This window comes from Gopherus evgoodei, chromosome 3, assembly GCF_007399415.2.
Source record: "Gopherus evgoodei ecotype Sinaloan lineage chromosome 3, rGopEvg1_v1.p, whole genome shotgun sequence".
In the NCBI taxonomy this organism is placed as follows: Eukaryota; Metazoa; Chordata; order Testudines; family Testudinidae; genus Gopherus; species Gopherus evgoodei.
The window spans coordinates 163585273-163607240 of record NC_044324.1 but is presented as its reverse complement, the minus strand read 5'-3'; the positions used below and the strand labels follow the sequence as shown (position 1 = coordinate 163607240).

Genomic DNA, 21968 nt, shown 5'->3' with positions numbered 1-21968 from the left:
TTGAAAATTGCTGTGCTGCCTAGGGAGCCAGGGTAGACTTAGCAGATACTCTATTTGACAAAGTATATGTCATGTATCTACTTTTCAAAGGACCCTGTTTCAGTTTTCACCAAGATGCTAATATGCATGTAACCCTCAAAAAGACACTTCTCAAGGGTTCAGTGTGTATGTGGTACAGTAGAACCTCAGAGTTACGAACACCAGAGTTACAAACTGATCTGTCAACCAAAGCCTCATTTGGAACCAGAAGTACAGTATTGTGTTAAATGTAACCTACTAAAAAAATAAAGGGAAAGTTTTAAAAAGATTTGACAGAGTAAGGAAACTGTTTCTGTGCTTGTATCATTTAAATTAAGATGGTTAAAAGCAGCATTTTTCTTCTGCCTAGTAAAGTTTCAAAGCATATTAAGTCAATGTTCAGTTGTAAACATTTGAAAGAACCACCATAACATTTTGTTCAGAGTTACGAACATTTCAGAGTTACGAACAACTTCCATTTCCGAGGTGTTCGTAACTCTGAGGTTGTACGGTAAATGGGAAAAGTACAGGAATAGAAAAGCATGCCACCCTCGTGCCTTTAATCCTACCTGGATTAGTCTCCCAAATATACTGGGGGTGCGTCGGGGGGAAGAGAGATATGTAGAGTCATGTGCCCCCCTACAATTTTTAATCAAGTTAGTTGAAAGTGAAGTATATTGCAATATGGGTCTGGAACGTTTTAGTAATTTTCTACTGGGCAGCTACTGGCCAGAAAGGACAGCACAAGATGAAACTAGACTGCAAGCAAGTACACAGATAAAATAATGGCACAAAACCCCACACGCAGTGTTTTAACAAAAACTTGTCTTTCTCTCTGGTTTGGTTTTGGACGTGGTCACAGTCAACTCAGAATATGAATTGAGATCAATATAAGATTACCATAAATTTGGTCAGAAAAAGAAAATACCTTTATATTAACCTGTCTATGAATTGCTGCCCTATTCATGTATGTATGGTGCCTTTTCAGTTATGGCCATTTGAAAAAATGAGAAGCACAAACCTCTACCAGTTACTCTTAATTTATTTCCTTACTGTACCTCCTTACATTAATTCCTAAGAATTAGAGAAGACACAAACTGCATTTGGTCATGTCTAGAAGCATCCAGCACATTAAAGACTAGTCTGCAGTATCAGCATTAAGATGGGATTGGTTTATAGGGTATCCATATGGCATTGGTTTGCAACTACAGCAATGGGCCAGCTCTTTATTTAATTCATGGACAAATAGATGCGATAAACAACTGAGCAACAACTTCCAGATGTGCATCAGTTCCATGCATACCCTCCAACATATGAGAGGAAGATAGGTACGCTTACAGTTTGAGCATGCAAAGTAATTTAGGGCTTTGAGGTGGCAGGGTGAGACCCCAATCTGTATTAAGACAGCAAGTGAGGTCCAAGGGCATGCTCCCACAAGACATTTATAAAACAGTAACCTCAAAATATGATTTTCTTGCACTCTAGAAAGCACACTTTCAAATTTGGACACCAAAAAAGGTCTCTGTTTGTTAACATCTCTAAGCTGGAGTGGGAGTTCAGAGGGCACTGGGAAACTAGTACAGTTAATAAGGTGCCTGAAAATCTCTGTGATTAGTTATGCTCACTGTCTCTTTTATTCCGTTACTCTGCAGCCATGGAATTTGCTGTGGAATTCACCATTTTTAATAGGATTGCACTTCAAAATCTGAGTGTTCATTTAGGTCCTGTCTAGACTAAGAAAAGAGGTCATATGTTAAAATGTGTTAGTTAAAACATGTTAACTAACACATTTTTAAAGACTAGTGTGGGCAGAGTTTAACACCTTTAAAAATGTGTTAGTTGGTCACGGTCAATCCTGTGGAGGAGCCTCCAAGGGACTTCTTTAAGTTGTACTCAGTTGCCCACAGCCCTAAGGGGCTGTTCTGAGAGTTGAGGATTACCAGAGTATAGGAGTGCTTTGGCCAAGCAGAAGTGGTGTTGCGGCACTACACCAACTCTATGTCGTCAAAAGAATTCTCACTACAGAGGGACTCCTCTTAGAAATGGTTATTCCATTTTGTGCCCCTTTGCCACCACAGTGGCAGTGCAAATGGAATGTATGGGGTCAAGAATCTGAACCAGAAAATCTGAGTTATAGAAAGGCAGAATGACTTACCTAATCTACATTATGGGCTGTTGAGTTAGAGTTTAGTCTATGACCCAGAGACCTTGGTTTTCATTCTGAGTTTTACACTTATTTACTGTGAGCCATAACTGAGGCCAGATTTAAAAGAAAAATCAAAAAACTTCACAGCAAATTTTGTCAGCTCTTTTGCAAATCTGACCAGAAGTGTCACACTGAGAGTTACTGAATGCTGAGCAGTTTTCAAAATCTACCCCATGTATAGGGATCTAATGAGAGCTGGGAGGTTTTGGAAATCTGGCACCAGCTGTTGTTCTTGTATAATGCAATGCTACTACTGACATGTCATGAAATAATGTAAGAATAATAAAAATGAATATAACAATGAGAAAAGCACAAAACAAAATAAAATTCTGCAACATTTTGAAATTCCAACACAAAATTTTAAAATCACAAAACAAAACTATTTCAAAACTAAAACTTTTTAGAAATTCCATTGCATGGGAAATTTATAAAATAAATTTTTGCTCCATTCAGAACAAAAACAAAATTTGAAATGTCAAAATTTCCTGAAAAATAGAAATTCCAATTTGGATCAGCTCCGGTTACATGTGCAATTTCGATTTCAACATTTCCAGACTTTTCATGCTGAAGCCTGCAATCTTCACATTCTCTAATGTAGTCTTTTTATGGACTGTCTGACTAAGCATAAGAGAAACTTCAAATGTTGCAATAACAGTCAAAAGAAGCCAAAAAAAAAAAGACTTTTCCCCAATATTTCTAAAATTACAGAGTGCTCATTTCTTTATTGATCTGGTGGTGTGTGTGGTAAGTCAAAGCTTTATTTGTCCGTGATATTTTGGATCACAGCTCCCTTCAGATTTCTGGAAGGATCTGAAGGAACATTATTAAAGACAAAAAATGTTACAGTAGATTTTCACCTTGCATAAATATTATCCTCCATTAGAAGGGAAACTCTGAAAGAGGTTCCAGTTTCTAGCTGTAGAAGATGGCAAGAGGAGTACATAGCACTGTAATTCAGCTGAGATTGTACAAGTTTGGTATTGTATTTAAACTACTACCCATCCATGCTGAAAACATTACCATTCAATAGCACCTTCCTCAGTGAGGGGGTCTCTGACTGCATTATTGAGTTATTCGAGCATTTAATAATTGGCCTGCTCAAAATGGAAGCTGAAAGAAAACTTGGCAGAGTACTTTGTTTTCACACTAGTTGCTAGTTAATTACATGTAATTTGAGAAGAGATCTATACCCCTTAAATCACTGAATATGTTTAATTAGCAGCATTCTCATGCAAGAAGCTTTTCCCCTGCTTCAGATTATTCTTCTTCATTTGGCTTTTTTCTGTTTGTCTTCTCCATTCCCCTCCATGCCTTTTGAGTCCTGTCACAAGGCTGGAGTTTTCTGTTACTGTTCCATCCCTTTTCCATACCTCAGGATGGTACATGTGTCCAAAAACAGAGGCCAAAACCAACAGATTTATCTCAGCCCTAATGACAGCGAGCTGCATGCTGAGTGAATTCTTAAATTCCCTAAAACTACTTTTTTGCCAAAACATGTGGAGTTGCAGCATTCAACATTTTATTGGGACTGTTATCTCCAAATGAAGAATGACTCCACTGGAAAAAATGATTTGGTATCAGCTGCAGGGCTATTTTTAGCTGCTTGTTTGGTGAAACTTCAGAAAACATAATTAGCCATATGGAGAGAGATGCTCGCCAAGTCTTAAATTCAATTTTTGCAAACCACATTTAAAAGCTACCTTGTCTGCAAGTTTATATTATTGGAATCAGGAGACGTGTTTCTGTGTGAGCATGTGATTCTTCATTGTTCTTCGGGTAAATATTTGTGTTTGTGATAGTTATAGAACTGGCAGTACTAGAGGCTGAAATCTTCTGTTTATTTATAGGAGAAGGTTTGTACAGGCAACAGTACTTGAATTGTCCCCTAATTCTGTCACTAATGAACTTTCAGACTTGCCTTAGGATAACCTGTGTTCTAGGGCAGTTATAAGTAGAAATGGTCAAAAAAAAATTTTTCACTGAAAATGTAAATGAAAACAAGAGAGCTCATTTTCATCAAAACTTTTCCATACAAAATTTCAACTTTGTATCAAAAACCAAGAATTCTCACTTGAAACCCAAAAGTTTATTTTGGAAAAATCAAAACAAAATATCTAATTTTTGCTCAGATTGATCCAGACTGAAATATTTCAGTTTGTCAAACCAAATCAAAATGTTTTATTTCGGATTAGCTCAACATTAAACCATGTCCGCCTGAGCCATTACAGTGCCTCATGGGAATTTAACTTTGGGTGCCTAATGCCACCATTTTTCCCTACAGGCGAGGCTCCCTGGCCAGACTACATCTCCCAGGATACACTACAATCTCCCCTCAAAATTTTCTCCTGGTTGGAGATAAGTTAAACTTTTGCTATTTGAGAAGTCACATACTGTTTTGGGTCCCTGGAACCAAACGAATTCCACTCTTCCTCTTGCTTTCAATGAGCCATAGAAGAGAATGAAAACTCCTGTGTCTCCTAGGAAAATGAAGAGGATGCTATCATTATTATTACAGAAATGAAGATCAAATCAGACCATTAGGGGACCTGCCCTAATTAAGTGTCCTTTTCTACTACCGTGATGGAAAGGAGAGAGCAAAGCAAGTGTTACCACAACTATGGCTGGAACAGTTTGAACCCTTTGAAAATAATTCGAAAAGATTCGTAAAGTTTTGAATGTCTGAAAATCAAATACACCCACCATTCTCAGGCCCTGACTTTTGAAAAGGATTGAGTTTGAACAAACCAGCCTTTCTTATGCTCAAATGTTGTAAATCCATAGGCAAGGTTTAGTTTTAGATGATTTTGTGGGTTTGCTGAAACTGTAGTTTGACTTTTGGCCATATTGGAAAATACCCTGTGACTTACCCTGTGTGATTTTCCTGGCAGATATGGTTCAGACTCTACATTCAACAGTAAAAGGCAACCTGAGAACATATACTGAAACCAAGAAACAGTAGGAAAGTTCACCCAAAACCTTGATGGATGATTCACCAACACAAAACATGTTTTAACAAATCACACCTGGTTGGCAATGACAGGTCATATTTAAACCCAGATTGATTTTGAACTCTTTTGCAGCTAGAGTTGAACATTTAGCACAGCCCTGTGCTCAGGCCAAATGAGAGGGAAACAAATGAAATTTTGGCAACCCAGTTTCAAACAGCCTGCCACCAGGCATGATCTCTGCAGCCTCTATGCAACTGTTCAGGATGTGTGGCGAAAGGTAGCACCAGCTTGTCCAGTACAGAATCAGGATGGCAGAGTCTGCAAGATCAGTTGTATCAATTAGAAGGTCATTTGAAGACACTCCTCAATTGTCCACTGCCTCTTGCCCCTTTTCTGCTTGAAGTGGGGCTGGAAGTTCAGAGAGAGCCACCTTCCTACAACCAACAAGAGATCTGGATTGCAATCCCTAAACTGAAGTCCAGGAAGGCACCAGGAGGTTGTAATATCACCCCTGAGTTGCTGCAGAGAGGTGAGAGTACTGTAGTACCATGGCTGGATAGGCTGTTCCAGACTATCTAGCACACTAATGTCATCCCTGATGACTGGAAGAAGGGTGGTGTTCTGCCTGTCTTCAGAAAGGGCAATAACACTGTGTGTAACAACTGTAGAGGTATTGTACTGATGCCAGTCTCAGGGAAAGCCTTTGATTCCATGTAAATGACTTGAATCAGCGATGCACTTTGTGGTAAAGGCTGGATACTTAGCGTGGCTTTAGACCTGCTCATTCCACTGCCAACCAGCTCTTTACCTGGAGATAGCTTTTTGAGAAAATAGCTTGCTATGAGGCTCTGAATCTAAAGAACCAAGTGTGATGGGTTGGATCACAGAAACCCACTTGGGACTGCCACCTGATGTGCTGAGACTACCTCTAAGCCTGTTTTCCCTGGCAGCTTGGGACTTCAGTGCCCAGCCTGGCTGTGCGAGACACACTAGCCTGCTACAAACACAGACCCAGGTCTGAACCATGTCCCCCACAAGCTGCAGGCTTAACTGAAAACAGCTTAAGAAGTGCTCCTGTCTCCAGCACTCAGATACCCAACTCCCAATGGGATCCAACCCCAGATAAATCCATAAACTCATATATTGTTCACCCTCTATAACACTGATAGAGAGACATGCACAGCTGTTCATCCTCCCCAGGTATTAATACACACTCTGGGTTAATTAATGAGTAAAAAGTGATTTTATTAAATACAAAAAGTAGGATTTAAGTGGTTTCAAGTAATAAGAGACAGAACAAAGTAAATTACCAAGCAAAATAAAATAAAACATGCAAGTCTAAGCCTAATACAGTGAAAATTAAATGCTGGTAAATCCCACCCTCAGAGATGTTCCAATAAGCCTCTTTTACAGACTTGACTTCCTTCTAGTGTGGGTCCAACAATCGCTCATAGCTCTGTAGTTTCTGTCCTTTGTTCCAGTTTCTTTCAGGCATCTCGTTGGGGTGCAGAGACTATCTTTTGTGCCAGCTGAAGACAAAATGGATGGGGTTTTCCCAGGGGCAGATATAGTCTCTCTCTTGTGGGTGGAAACCCCTTTCTCCCCCTGTGTAGAATCCAGCTACAAAATGGAGTTTTGGGGTCACATGGGCAAGTCACATGTCCATGCATGACTCAGTTTTCTACAGGATGTTCCAAGGAAAGCACAGATGTGGATTGGCGTCTATCAAGGTTGTTTGTTAGCCAAGTACTCCCAATTATGTGAATAACCCCTTCACACTGTGTTGACCAAATCTGCCTTAGGTGCTTTCTACAGCAAACACTTTAAATACAAGCATAGAGCCAACACTCATAACCTCAGTTATAAAAATGATACATGCATACGAATAGGATGAATACATGCAGAAGAACATAACCTTTGCAAAGATATGTTACATGGCATATCTAGCATAAAACATATTCCAGTTATGTCATATTTACACTTACAAGCATATTGCTATAAAGCATTATGGGGTGCAACATCACACCAAGGTTATGCCAACTTTATTGAATGGGAGTGAAATGTGAGTCTTGAGGAAGGCTGAAGAACAGTAGATGGAAATTTTCAATTCTTACCAGCTTGCCATCTTTGTCAGCTATTCCATATTAATGGCAGGACAAAATCAGCAATAATAATGTCCGTAGCCAAACCCACCAACCATTCCCAATCAGAACTGTATCAGTTTTGGAAGCTTTCTTGGTATTGACATATTATTAGGATGAAAGACCAACATATTATGCCTGTTTACCAAAGAATGCTATTAAATGTCAAGTGATTGCCAAAAGCTACAGTGGTGTGATAAGATCACGCGTATTGGACATAGACAGAATAACCAGACAGACCACCTTAAGGACCTAGCTAGAGATCAATCCATGTGGTGCTTGATCTGGAAGGAGTCTGCATCTCTTTGGGATTTGCCTTGATGATTATGACAGTCAAGGTGGGAGGGAACACTGCCAGGTGGAAAAAAGAAGCAGGAGGCCAAGATGGGTGCTTTTGGCACCAGAAAAAGTGAAATAAGCAGGCTGGGACAGAAAGAGATGAATTTGGTAGCTCATGTTTAACTAAACGAAAAGATACAGTAAGTTAAGGAATAGGTGTTCTACAGTGCTTGGCACAGCATAGGCCTCAACCGATTGGGGTCTCTGGGTACTACTTTAATACAAGTAATACAATAATAAAGTGGTGGCAAGAGTTTCTTTCCCCAGTTTCATTCCCCAAACTGTGCCTCTTTTTTATTGGTTAGAAAATCTAATCTTCAAACTGGCATGTCCGAGTGCATATAAACTATGCATCCTGCTCCTGCATTGTTAATCCCTGATAGTCTTTTAAACACCTGTCTCTGGGTCTGTCGAACTCCAGGACATGGATAAACAGGAAAAATGCAAGGACTTATATAACAATATTTATAATTAAAGATCTTGGGCTCAGTCCTTGGCTGCTGTTCCACCCTGCTCTGTGTTGCTAGAAAGCTGCCATAAAGAAGTAGCAAAAGATTCCCCTTAACAGAGGAATCATTGTGTGTTTTGAAGTCGATGTAGACATCACTGCACCACCTCACCCCAGACCTCCATGTAGGGGTCATGTCAGAGGTGGACAAGGAGTGTACTAAGGTTGGGAGGGAGTGAGGCAAAGCATATGGCACTCTGCCAGATTCTTGGCTGGCACAAGAGCCAGAATAACTAGGAGCAACTCTAAGGCTGCTCTAAGTTAGGGTTTGCCTACACAGCAGCTGTGATGTGTAATTCTCAGTTTAGATAGACTTATGCATACACTCGCTCTTCTTGTGCTATAGGGTGTCAAAAAAGTGGGGTGTTGTGTGGAGGAACATGCGGGGAGAGGGAGATGCAAGGGGAGATGCCAGCCTTGTGCAGGTGGGAGGCTGGTCTGGAAGGGGTATAAGGAAGGGTTCCAGTGTGTGGGGGTCTGGCAGGGTTTGAGCAACCAGCAACAGCCTCAAATGGGGGTCAAACAGGGTTCGAGTGACCAGCAACAACCTTGAGTGGGGGCCTGGCAGGGTTTGAGTGACCCATGAGTGGTGATAGCCTCGAGCGGGTGGGGGGGGCAGCAGGGCACAGATGACCAGTGACAGCCTTGAGGCGGGAGCCCAGCAGAGTTCGAATGACCACTGACAGCCATGAGCGGGGGGCCAGCAGCTGGGGCCAGCCCTGTGGTGGTGGGAAGCTGGGGCCAGCCCCTGGGGGGTAGGGAGGCGGCACTGGCACTAGCCCTAGAGAGGAGGGGCTTGGCCCAGCCCCACACGATGTCCCGTTTTTCCTTTGGGAAATATGGTCACCCTATCATGCTAGCATGCTAAAAATAGCAGTGTGACAGTGGAGGCTTGGGCTAGCCACCGGAGTAAATATCCAGGGGGTTGGGAGGGATTGTACTCGGGCAGCTAGCCTGAGCTGCTGCCAATGCAGCTGTGACTGCACTGCTAGTTTTAGGCATTAGCTTCAGCAAAGTTAGCACATGTGCATCTATTTGCGCTGGAAATCACATCTCTTGGCTGTTGTGGCCAACTCAAGATTGGTGACGCAGCAAGGTGGTTTAAATCCACCTCAAGCCCTGTACCATCCTCGACCAGCAGTGCTGAAAGTAAACTCAAGACTCTAAGAATTGAGCCCCTTGGCTGCAATTCAAAAACCCATTCTCTGATGTCTTGTACTTGCATTTATTTGTATTGATTTCAGGCTGTCTTCTGCCAGTTTGATCTCTTCTTCATTGATTTGCTTGCTTGTTTGTTTCACTTTTTAAATTGACCTCCCTTTGTGGCTCTTTAAGGTAGTGCACAGCAGTTTGAATCTCTCCAGTCTGTTTTCAGCGAAGTCAGAGAGTCATTACCGTGCTAAAACCACAAATCAGACATGGGAGTTTGTTTCCTCTTTAATTCCCATTATCAGCAGGACTTTTTATTTTTGCTGATGAGCAGTATATTCAGATAGTTTTAGAAGACCTTGTTCATGTTGTGACAATGGAATTATCATTCCTAATCTATGAGTTACCCTTGAGAAAGGAATACATAGGGCTCTTCTAGGGTGACCAGATGTCCCGATTTTATAGGGATAGTCCCAATATTCAGGGCTTTGTCTTACATAGATGCCTATTACCCCCTGCCCCATTTTGATTTTTCACACTCACTATCTGGTCACCCTAGGCTCTTCAGATTACATCAGGACGGCAATTAAATCTATACACATCCACAGTTGGCTTCCAGAAACATTTGGATTTAAGGCATTGCTTTGAGTTAATCACGTTATAACACGTTAGTCAGATCGTATTATAAATTGTTGTATATGTACTGCCTGGCTCAGAACAGTGTGATCAATGGGACACAGTACAGAACATATGAGTAGTTAAATATTCAAAACAGTAAAAATTAATTTTTAAAAGCAATTATTTGTTTAATTACATTTCATTGAGAAGTGTCTCCAATGGAGTTGTATTTTACGGATTTCAAAGCACAAAAGACCTTTGTCTTGAACAATCATTTAACTGAATCTTTATCCATAACAACCAGTTCACTGTGATCTGCTCTCTCTAGTTAAATCAGTACTGAAAATAGCATCTTATTTGATTGAGGGTTTGGGTTTCGGGGGGGAGGGTTGTTTTGGTGGTTTTTGCATTTCTTTCAATTAATCTGCTTCTCAATACTCAAAGATCTATATTTGTCTGGTAATTTTAAGAAGAGTATTTAGTACAGGAAGAGCCTAGAGCCCTTGTGAAATTTGGAAAGACACTTGCAAAAAAGGGACCAATCCTATATCCCTTGTGTACTGAAAACTTCCATTGGCACCGAACATCACGGTGTGGGCTCTCCTTTCCCCAGTGGCTTCATGTGGAGTTTTGGGCTCACAAGAAACAGACAATCTGTCCCAAGTGCTACTAATTGCCTGAGGGCTTATCTACCCTGGAGAGTTGTTCTGCTTTATCTTTACCAGTACAGTTAATGTGGTACAACCTCTTCAGTGTGAATGCAGTTATAAAGGTGCTTTATATTAATATAGTTATTCCCATATGAGAAGGGGAATATCTATATTAGTAGAAGACCAGGTCTACTCTTGAAAGGCTTTTCCTGTGTAGCTATACTGGTATAATATACTGGCAAAGCCTCCTTGTGTGGATGTGCCTACGCGAGCAAAAATGCACTTTCCAGACCCCTCCTGAGTGAAACAAACTATACCAACAAATGCTCAGTTTTGCAGGGATAAATGTGTCTACACTATGGGCTTTTGCTGGTGCAAATCTGCCAGTCACAAATCATACCCACATCACACCCCTCACTGAAATAGCTATCCAGGCAGAAGTTTGTAATGTTGACCTTGTCTAAGTCATGTTAATACCAGTAAAAGTCCTAGCTATACTTATATGTATTTCAGTGAAAAAAAAACTATTACCAACATAGTTATACCAGTAAAACTATTAAATGTAGACCAAACCCAATTAACATAAACATTCCTTTCTGTTCAGCTCTGGGACAAGTCAGTAATTTGTATTTTTCAACAAAAATTTCAAAATTTGATGCTTAGTTCAAAAGTGTTATTAGCATCTTTAAAACTTATTCAAAGTATCCATTACGTATTATACAACAAATGTACTACAAACTTTTATCATTGTGATCAGTTGATGATGGGAGTGGAGTGCTTCTAGCTACCATTCTTCCTTTCTAAATAAATGTTAAAATATCTTTTTTTAACTACTCCCTTCCCTAGAATCATCACACGTTGGTTCCTTGTGGATTGATAACCTTTCTGGTTATAGTCTGGTTAGAAAACACTGAAAAAAGTAAAGCTTTACACTGTACAACAACGTAGGAGTCTGACTTCATGTTCTGTCTTGTTCACACAAGGGATGGGAAGATGTATTTGAAATCCCAAGAAACATATAGAGTATGTCTACACTGCAACCACACCCATGATTGCAGTTTGTGAAGACATACACACTAGCTTTGATTTAGTTAGCTTGGGTCTCAGAGCAGTGAAGCTGTGGCAGCATGGACTCCAGCATGGCCACCTGAGTAATTACCCAGTGTTCTAGGAGGTTAGTGCAGTCCACTCTGAAACCCGTGCTGCCATGGCTTCACTGTTTTGGTATCCAAACTAGCTAGATTAAAGCTAGCTTGGCTATGTCTACACGAGCTGCAGTCACACCCTGTGACATACCCACAGAATATATGTTATAGTTTGGCTATTATAATCTAAAATATTGCATATGGTACATACTGTAATAAGACTATTAAATACTTAAGAATTATTATGGTAACTCTGAGACATTTAACTTCTTATGGTTGACTGATTCCCAGGCAATGGAGCTACCTGGTGCTAAAGATCTTTGATGTTTTAGGTTTTCCTCCTTCTCTAAAAAACTCCTCTTATACACATGACATCTCTAATGGCTTAATTTGCAGTGATTAGCATAGCATATATGTGCACATTTACAAAGAATTGCTTTTAAATTTTAAAGATAAATTTTATCTTGACATAGATGCACTCATACTAGACATTATGGTCAGCATGAAAAAGCTAAATCCATCCTCAGGTTTGCATTTTACTTTTCCCAGTATCCAGAGGTACAGCTCAGTAAAGTACATGTTCAAATCTCTGCCTAGAAATTGTTTTAATTTGCAATCTTGGGAAAACAGAAAATCCCTCCTGTTCTCAAAACACACATACTGGCTGAAGTTGCATTTTTTTCATTGGTTAAACTTTTATCAATGAATAATGGTTATTCATCCAGCAATCTAGTTATGGTTTGAAATAACTGTTGCACTAAACCAGTGTCATAGGATGAAAGGGCACTTGATAACAAAATTGTGAAGGGGAATCGTATAGGGCATGGGAACATAGTTAGGGGTAATGAGATAACGAAATTAAGAAAGGGAAAACTCTAACTGTGAATATGTGACATCTTGATAGTGCAATGTATCAAGGGGTGGAAGTTATGGAAATTTTATCACATGGTGGGGAGGGATAGCCTGCTAAACCCAGGGTTGTGAGTTCAATCCTTGAGGGGGCAAAAATCAGTACTTGGTCCTGCTAGTGAAGGCAGGGGGCTGGACTCAATGACCTTTCAGGGTCCCTTCCAGTTCTAGGAGATAGGTATATTTCCAATTATTAATTAAAATTATTAATTATTAATGGGACATTTAAACTTGGTCCAAACAAAACATGAGAAAACCAATGAAGAACCAGTTCTGCACTGGCAGAGAGATGGACTGACCTAAGAGCTCTTTTCCATCTCTAGCATCTTTAAGAATGTTTGGGTGAATACTTGGAATTCTCTATCTGCCTTCTTAGGTCTTCTCTTGTATTTAGTAGCAGGAGACCATTACTCTGTGACAGTGCTTGACATCATTGACAGAAGATAGCTTAAGTTCCTGTGTTTCTCATTGAACAAAGTTACGTTTTAAGATATATGGGATCGAAATATACCGGCTCCAGTTTAGCTACAGTAGATAAGTCGGGGAAGGGTAGGCGGGGCACCTCCTATCCTGTGGAGCAATGTAATTTGGCTGACCTCGTGGGAAATTTCAAATGGTGAGAGGCAAGTATGACTTCATTAATCTCTGAGATTTTGAAAGCTCTTTAACCATTTGCACTTTGTTTCTTTTACAGACCATCTGAAAGGAGAGATAACTCAGCGGCACATGCAAAGGGCAGCTCTAGGTAAGAGCAGAATATTCTTGTATGAGTAATAAATAGTGCATTGGGAAGAGAGGGCACTTCCCAGTGTTTATACGGAATGTGAACATAATACATGCAACTGAGGCTAAACAAAACATTATGGGTTTTTTTTAGTTTTTGGATTATGAATTTTCTGCAATAATTGATGCTCTTTTTCATATTGTGTAGAACTGGGCAAAAATTTTCAGATGAATATTTTCCAAAAAAGCAGCTTTAGTAAACCCAAAACTAAAAAAAAAATTAAAAATGGCAAGGGGATTTGATTCACAAAATAAGAGGAGGAAATAGTAGTGGCGGTGGTGCCCTGTCATAACTTTTGGCCAAATAGGGCACTCACTTGGGCTGTGGAGCAGGAACTTGAGTATCCCATATCCTAAGTGAATGCCCTAACCAAGTAGCTGTAGAGTATTCTCGCTTTGTCTCTTGCTCAATGACTTCTATAATATTTTATACAAAAAGTGGAACAGTTTCAACAGACGAGACGGAGAGAGACCCACCTAAGAATAGCCTATTGTTGTTGGGGCACTCACCTGGAAGGAGAGTGATGTGGGTTCAACCTGGGTCTTCCACACCCTGGATGAGTGCCCCAACCACTGAGCTAAAAGTTGTAAGAGGGACACCAGTGGCACTACCACTTCCTCCTGTTTTGTGAATTTAGCCATTTTAAAACATCTGGAAACAAAATGTTTTGGGGCAAACTACATGTTTCATTCAGTCTGAAACTGACTTTCATTCTTGCAGAATTTTCATATTTGGTTCGACCCAAAACAATTTATTTTTATTTTTCAGAACTGCCAGCAAACTGAAAAATCCATTATTCTCCTGGCTCATATACTGTGTAAAGGCCACACATTCGATTTTCATGGCATCCATGAACATTGCCAGAGCTTTTACCAACACGGCAACTGACTTTATATGGGGTGAGGGAAATGATGCAAAAACCTTGTAAATCATTTCTCCTAAAATATTAACCAGTAGTTTTACTGGTGCTAAAGCAGGAACAAACAGATCCAGACCTTCTCAGTCCTTAGACCTTGTGCCTCTGGGCCCCTCTTAGATCTGAACTTCAATTGGTTCTGGCCTTCAGTTTCTTTTGAGACTGGGCATCAGTTTAGCCACACTTCCAGAGTCAGCCTGTGATACCTTCAAAGCCTCTTCATTCAGAGAGAGGTCCAGAGCTGAAACTCTATCCTTCCTTGCAATGGGGAGCAGAGCCAGTGCCAGACTGTGCTGCATCTTGTTAAATGCTCCTTTCCCGCATACTTAAGGCAATGGCTGTGCAGGTCAATAACTAATATCTCGCTCTTGTAAGATAGACAGCATTTGAATCTGGTTTTCTTTCCAGATTCAAATGGCCCCTATCAGAAGCCAACCAGCTGATGGACTGACCTATATGCTAATACAGTGATACAGTTTCACTTAATGCTACCCTGCTGTTCATATTTTAAAATAAAGCTAGACAAATATTAATAAACTATTTGCAAAATAATACACCAGTGCATCTGCCAAAGTGACAAGGGGAGTGATAGTGAGCTCTGCCCTCTTTGCCTGCTGAAGTTAAAAAGAGCTGAGGAGAGTGGGACTGTAACTCCTTATATAACTTCATACTAAATGTCCATTTTCATAAGGGACCATGTGCATGGAACCAACAGACACAGCTTTCCAGGGGGTTGTGACTGAGATACCATAAGGTACTCTCTGTTGGCAATATTCCACCTCATATCCTTTCCTATTTTTTTTGCCTTTTTATAAAAATAAATTAAATGCAAAAATATTTTTTCCAGAAAATCTATGCTGTAGAACGAATCATTAAAAGCTAAAAAATGCCAGAGTAAGGCCCACTCTCTCAACTTGCCCTGGTCAATGCCTGGAATTCAAGCTAAGGATGGTATCATCAGTCTAAAATTCTGATTTGTTTCTTTAATGCAATCCAAATAGACTTTTACGTATTTTAATTGTGCTCAGATCTATACAATATAAAAATTAAAGACATGCCCTGCTCTAAAGATTTTACATTTTAAAGATCAGACACAGAGAAGAGGAGAAAACTCTAGGAAATCCAAAGGAGGTGATAATATGAATCTATTGTGCTGATTGGTTTGTCAAGTAAATACTTGGTACTCGTCTGCCATGTGAAACTACTCAAGTGTGTAAGACATAATGAACCAGATCCTCAGCTGGTAAAAATCAAAATAGATTCACTGAGTCAAATCTTCAGGTGATGTACATTGATATAGCTCCATTGATTTCGGTAGAAACTACCTGAGCATCTGACTCAATATGTTGCTGTGGCAAATTGCTGGCACTATTTTGATGGGTCTCGCACTTTCTCTTCTTTGGGGAGGGTTCAGGGCACCAGTTCTTGCCTCTGCAGTGGAATGTTAACTGTCCCACTCGTGTCATAGAGGAGGGGAGTGGAGAAGGAGGGACCTGGGCCCGCCCTCTACTCCAGGTCCAAGCCCAGGGGCCCTGAGGATAGTGGTAAACCACTTGAACTGACACTTCCTTCCCCTGGGCTACTTCCCTTTCCTGCCCTTCAGCTTGTGGGAGGGCTTCCTGCCCTCCCTCTGTACAAGCCAGGTGCCCCTTTACCTAGGGTCTTGGACTTCTTAGCTCACCGCAGCCCTTCTCCAAACTGTCCTCTGCTTCTCTTCGAACTGTTCTCTGCTCCAGCACCAATTCCTCTCTGCTCCAACTCCTTCAAACTGTTCTCTGCCCCATCTCCCACACTGTCTGATTGAAGCAGGGGTTTTTATCATGTGACTGGCTTCAGATGCTCTAACTGGCTTCAGGTGCTCTAATTAATCTATAGCAAACTTTCTTCCCCTTACAGGGAATAAGGCTCTCTTCTAACCCTCTCCTGCTATATCACAGTTGCATTTAAAGTTGTTCCAAGGTAACCCATGACACTGCTATCAATGAGAATTCCTTATGCAGTGTTTCAAAGAAGTAAAAAACGTGTACACTCCAACTGTGTGTTCCAGTGTGCATTGTAACATCTGGCTTTGTCTCAAACATTTAATGGCTCCTTATTGTACATAAAAAATAATGGGGAAAATGTTCTTTTAAATAACTATTCAACTGATTTTCATAGAAAAAGATAAGTATGGACTTCTTTTAAAGGCCCGAGGGAAAAAGCACAGCACCGACTCTGCCAGCTACACATAGCATTGTGACTATGCCTTCAATTTTCCTCAGTATAATGTGCAGCCACTGTGTTTTGGCTTTTGTTTTGAACATTGCTGCATGCTTATCATCACTAAATCTGGACCATACAAAATATTTTCCAGACTTTTTTTCCTTCATTCACTGAGCCTTTTAAATATTCTGTGTATTTTGACCTAATGTTTATTCTGTTGATTGGGGCACCTCATTTGCCTGCTTATCTTATTCCACATATATTCTTCCAGAGAATAGCAGGTCTCAGCTCTCCTAGAATCTTTCTTGAGGACCATAAATCCATCAAGACCTTTTTGAAGGAGAACTGCTTGGTAGGAAGCCTCATTAAGAGTTTTTAGAAATCCCTGTATAAAATAATACATACCACTTGAATTCGAATTCAAGTGTTAACTTCTTCCAGCTGCCTCTTCTATTTTATTTTATTTTTTACTTAAAGCACTTTTATGATCAGAACTCTTTAAGGAGCTCTCTTGGGTGGATTTTAAACATTGATGATCTGTTTTCCCTAATAGGTTCACTTTAGATGTGGATTTCTCATTGAAGGAAACCTCCCTGCTTAGCCAATTGTTCTTAGCTGTCTCATCTTTTAAATCACCATTGTCTGCATATTGACAAAGCACTCAAAGAGTCAGATGGGGAGTTTCAGTGGAGGCAAAGAACATCAGATTGTTCTGATCTTCTGGTTCTATAAAGAAGAAACTGCATAAAATTGCAAAAGGGCCTAATTCTACCATCCTTACTAATACCCAGTAGGACTTTATCATGCAAATAATTCCATTCTTTTCAATAGGAACACTCAAGAGTAGGGTATAACTAAACATGACAAAGGGTAGCAGAATCAAGTACAAAATGACCAGATTAACATATTTTTTCTCTTCTTCCATTCTTCCTGCTTTCCTTTTTCCCTTTCCACCTCTCTCCTCAGCATAAAAAACTGCCTTTGCAAGCAGCATAAGCTATGTCGGTGGGAAAAACTCTCCCACTGACACAGTGCTGTGCACACCAACACTTACGTCAGTGTAATTCATGTCACTCAGTGAGGTAGAATATTCACACCCTGAGCGACATAAATTTTGCCCACATAAGCTGGAATGTAAACTTAGCCTCAGACAACTCCTTTCCCCCCTCCTATTCTCTTTTTTCCCTGTCTTTTTTTCACCACCCTTTTGCTCTTGTATTTTCTATCTCTCAAGTTTTCTATTGTCTTTCTCTGCTCTACTTTTTCACTCTCTGTTTCATGTTAAATCTCTATTTTTAGATCTCTCTCTTATATGTGGGTCCTTTTGTATGAGCGTACACAGGATTACAGTCCTAAGGTAGCACAACCTAGTATGGGACACTAGTATGCTTCTATTACTACAGAAAAAGGAAAAGCATTCCCCTGAGTTTGCTGTGCTGTAGAAGGCATAGGTACATCTGATGTCATTCAGTGGGCAGTAGTATCATAAGATGCTATCAGATGAAATTCCAGTAAAATATAGAATTTCATTCTCCACTATGTTACTCCGGTTTTATATAGCTGTAACTCCCTGGAAGTCAATAAAACCACTGGAGCTGCATTAACATAAAGCTGGAGTAATATGGAGATTCAAGCCCATTGTGACTTATAAAAGCTACAGTGAAATTAGATAATCTTTTAGTCTAAGACGTTGCAGGTGAAACAATTATAAATAGCGAGCAATGTCAGTTAATGCACAGCATCTATGAAATAAATGCTGTAGTCTAACCTGACCTTTTCTGCGTGTAAATTTCCTTATTTTTTTTAAAGGTTTGGTACAAATTACATTAGTAAAAACACTGGTTTCCCAGTGCTTTCTATCACAGTTCAGGGTAGCTACACCTGTATTCCCCCCTGTGGTTCAGCAAGAACACCCACTCTCAGCTTCCAGCTCCCCAGCCATTGCCTCTTTGGGAGGAGATACTAATCTCTTTCCTGTCTGACTGGGGTATTTCCAGGCTGAACAGTTCCTCGACCATACTGTGATCTCCACAGCAAAAGACAGACTTCCTATGCAGGCCTTCTTCACTTCTTTCCTCAGAGATAGGACACAGCATAATTGCCACAGTTAAGTTACTATACAGCAAGTACAAGCAAGTACATTTATTCTTAAGGCAGTAGCACTGGAACCTTGGTAGAAGTGGGAGAGCCATGAGGACCTGCTCCTCTCTGTGGCCTCACTCCCTGGTCCTCCTCTTCCCCCCTGAAACTCCACCCCTTGGTCAGGTCGGAAGCCAGAGCTGCGCCATGGTAAGAGCCACCCAGGGATCCCAGCCACTCTGGGGAGCCCCTGACCCTCTGCCTTTCCTGGGCGAGGAGCCTGAGGGCAGCACCAGCCTATGTCCCTGCCCCTGGAGTGTGCTTTCCAGGGCAGGTGGAGAGTCCGGGGCTGCCCATAGTGGCCCGGATTCCCAAGGTGGCTCTTACCATGGCCCAGCTCTGACTTTTAGCCTGGCCAGAGGTGGGGCCTCAGGGGGAAGAGAAGGAGCAGGGGCACAGAGGGGCCAGGTCTTGTGGCAAGGTGCATCTAAGAACAACCTTGCCCCCTTCACCCCCAGGAAGAGGCTGGCACCACTGGTAGGGGTTGTGTTTCGCAGTGGATACCCTGCTGCAAAGCACAGCCCCTGCCAGCGCCATTCTGTGACTGCCCAAGTCATGCAGTTTGGGGGGCAACAGTGCCCCCCAAACTGTGCCCATGTTAAAAAGTGGGCAGGCTTAGCCTTCTCACTTTTAAAAGTGGAGGGGCTATGATCCCCCACTCAGCTCCCCACCCCACCCCCAGTCCTGGCACCTCGTCTTAATGTGAAAGCATTACAGAGAAAACATATTAAAAACTATAAAACAACCTACACACATACTAATAAGCTTACCAGAGATCACCCCCAACTCCACCAAGGGGGATTTAATCCTTCAAACCCCTCAGCTCAGAACCACCATCCCAGTGAGTTAGTGAGTTTATCCAGTTTGGGCTTTGAAGAGGCCATGAATAGGTAATCAGCCATACAGTGAGTTTCTCTTCAAGGTATAGCTTCAGGTGAATAGCTCTCAAAGTGAGTAATTTGCATTCTCTTCTTCCTAATATTTCCTATGAACTCCCACTCAGCTAAAAGCTCAATTTTGTCTGGCCCATTGTTTCAAAAGAGTTCTTTGAAGTGCATAATACTTGGCAGTGTTTACAGTAGTCCTCTCTCTCCCTTAAAAGACATTACATACCATTCCACAATAATACATAAATATTTGCATTTTTAATACAATGCCCTCCTAAGATACTTTGACTTAATTCACTAAGGTTTGTCCCGGATATTGTCATATATATCACACCTTCCACCTGTTCCATCCAGCTTTCCCTATAGAGTGTCTCACACATACAGATGCTTTTTTAAATGTTCTCTCTAGATTGCAGTCAAAGGCATATTTTAAATTCAAAGGTTTTGGAGTGACATGGCCCATTGATAGTGCTTAGATGTCCTCTTAACAAAGAAACACACTTAGAGCAGTTAACTCACTTGCTCAACTAACCTGGAACCTATTTATTTCTCTCCCTTCAATATTGGCATGTACAGTAAAAGAGCTGACAAGTTCTGTGCATCCTCATTAGCTTTAACCAGCTCCATTTGCTCTCTTTTTTCACTCACCTTCTCTCTTCTCCCATTCGTCATTCCAATTTTCTACCTTCCTTTTTTATATATGTTTTTAAATCCCTCCTACCACTGAGCTACCTGTTAAGAGCTTGCTGAACACATTAGGAAATAGCAACACTACTCAGTGAATGAGAAATGCTGCTGCTTCCAGAGATACTCATTTATGGCCCACTTCCACCACCTTTATGGCCATTATGTAGTATATATCTCTGTGAGTGATACCACTGTTTTTCATAGGGCTGTTTGCGGAGCAAGGTACAATTTAATTTGAGTAAGGGTGGCATATTTGGCTATCAGGGAGGAATCTATCTTCAATTTCAGAGTCAAAGAGTGTCTTGTTTTGTGAGCGTTTTTATTACAAAACTCTGTTTTGCCAAGATTTATAACTTAGCTGTTGAAACTAGGTTTGTTGAGAAACGTGTTCATGCACTAGTCTTGAAGGGGGCACTCTCCAATCCCATTGAGCAGCTGAGCAAAACTTTTTTTTTTTTAAAAACCCACGCCCCACCCTGTGTGAAATGACTAGGGGAGTCAGAGATGGTTAACTAATTTCCCATTGTCTGTTGATTTCCTTGGGTCCCCACAACCAGATGTCAATTGCCATCTCCAATGTCTGATTCAGAGCACTCAACTCTGGCATAGATTGTTAGCAGGAATCTTTAGTGCAGTTTACTCCTACATTTGATCAAGAAGGGACATGATCATTCAGGTTGTAATATGTGGCCTTTGCCATAACTCTCTGTAGCTTTGCTTACATCATTTTTCCTGGACTTTTGAAAACTGAACATCCCTTTAAGAAAATGAAACCAATTGCACCACTGCTTTTGTCCTTCCATGTAATGCTTAAGGCCTCTATATATTTTAGAGCTTCATATTATGATGATGCTTGTCCTTTCTTGAATGTTTTGATTGTGAAATAATATAGAGTGCTGACATTTAAAGTACTATCATTGGTACCCAGAAATAGTTTGCAAATTTGTATTGATTTCACCAAATTGTTTTGTTCAAAAATGACTTTAAAAATTCCAGATGTTTCATTATGACATTTTTTAAACAAAATATTTTTACCTTTTTTAGGTTCAACATAAAGAAAATTTTGAAACAAAAAAAAATTTGATTTATGAAACAACCAAAACCATTTGAAAAGGTCAAAATATAAACAAAACATTTCATTTGACCCCCACCTTTATTTTCCAACTTTTTGATTTGCCAATTTCTTTTAAAAATTTGGTTTTGGTTTTTTGGGTTGTATGTTTGTGATTGCTTGGTTGCTGTAGTCATATTATTTAGATTTTGTTGGCTTGCTTGCTTGTTTTGTTTTAGGAATTACCCGTGAACCATATGAGTTATACTCACAGCTGTAATTAGCATCCATTGAAATGAACAGGACAGTTCACACCTCAGAGCTATTGTTTCAAGGTCTCTGCAAACTCAGGCAGAGGTTGCTGCATCAGTTATACTTAGGTCATGTTTTGAAGTTTTCGCTGCAGCTATAGCAACTAGAGATATACTTAGTTTTTAAATACTCTGGAGAACAGTTGAAAGGTCTGTCCGTGACTCTCTCAACTAGTTCTTCCCATACTTCTGTGGGGAAAGGACACTCCACACTTTGGGAAACACTGGTTACCTCATGCTTATTCCCCCAATCTAACCCGAGCTTGGTTTCTTCCATCGCCTTATTTTCATAACTGAGAAACCATTTTAAATTGCTCATGTGAAGAAACAAGTTCTCTTTCTGTACTAATGCCATGACAG

At 40.5% G+C, this 21968-nt stretch overlaps 1 protein-coding gene across 6 annotated transcripts in view; it reads left to right on the top strand.

The window, feature by feature from the left end:
• KIF6 (kinesin family member 6) overlaps positions 1–21968 on the top strand; it is a 307218-nt gene that overhangs the window by 245006 nt on the left and 40244 nt on the right. For all 6 annotated transcript variants that reach the window (XM_030557284.1, XM_030557282.1, XM_030557281.1 and 3 more), the window contains one exon: positions 13326–13376. In XM_030557284.1, coding sequence (XP_030413144.1) covers positions 13326–13376 — 51 coding nt within the window. The remainder of the gene's footprint in view (positions 1–13325; positions 13377–21968) is intronic.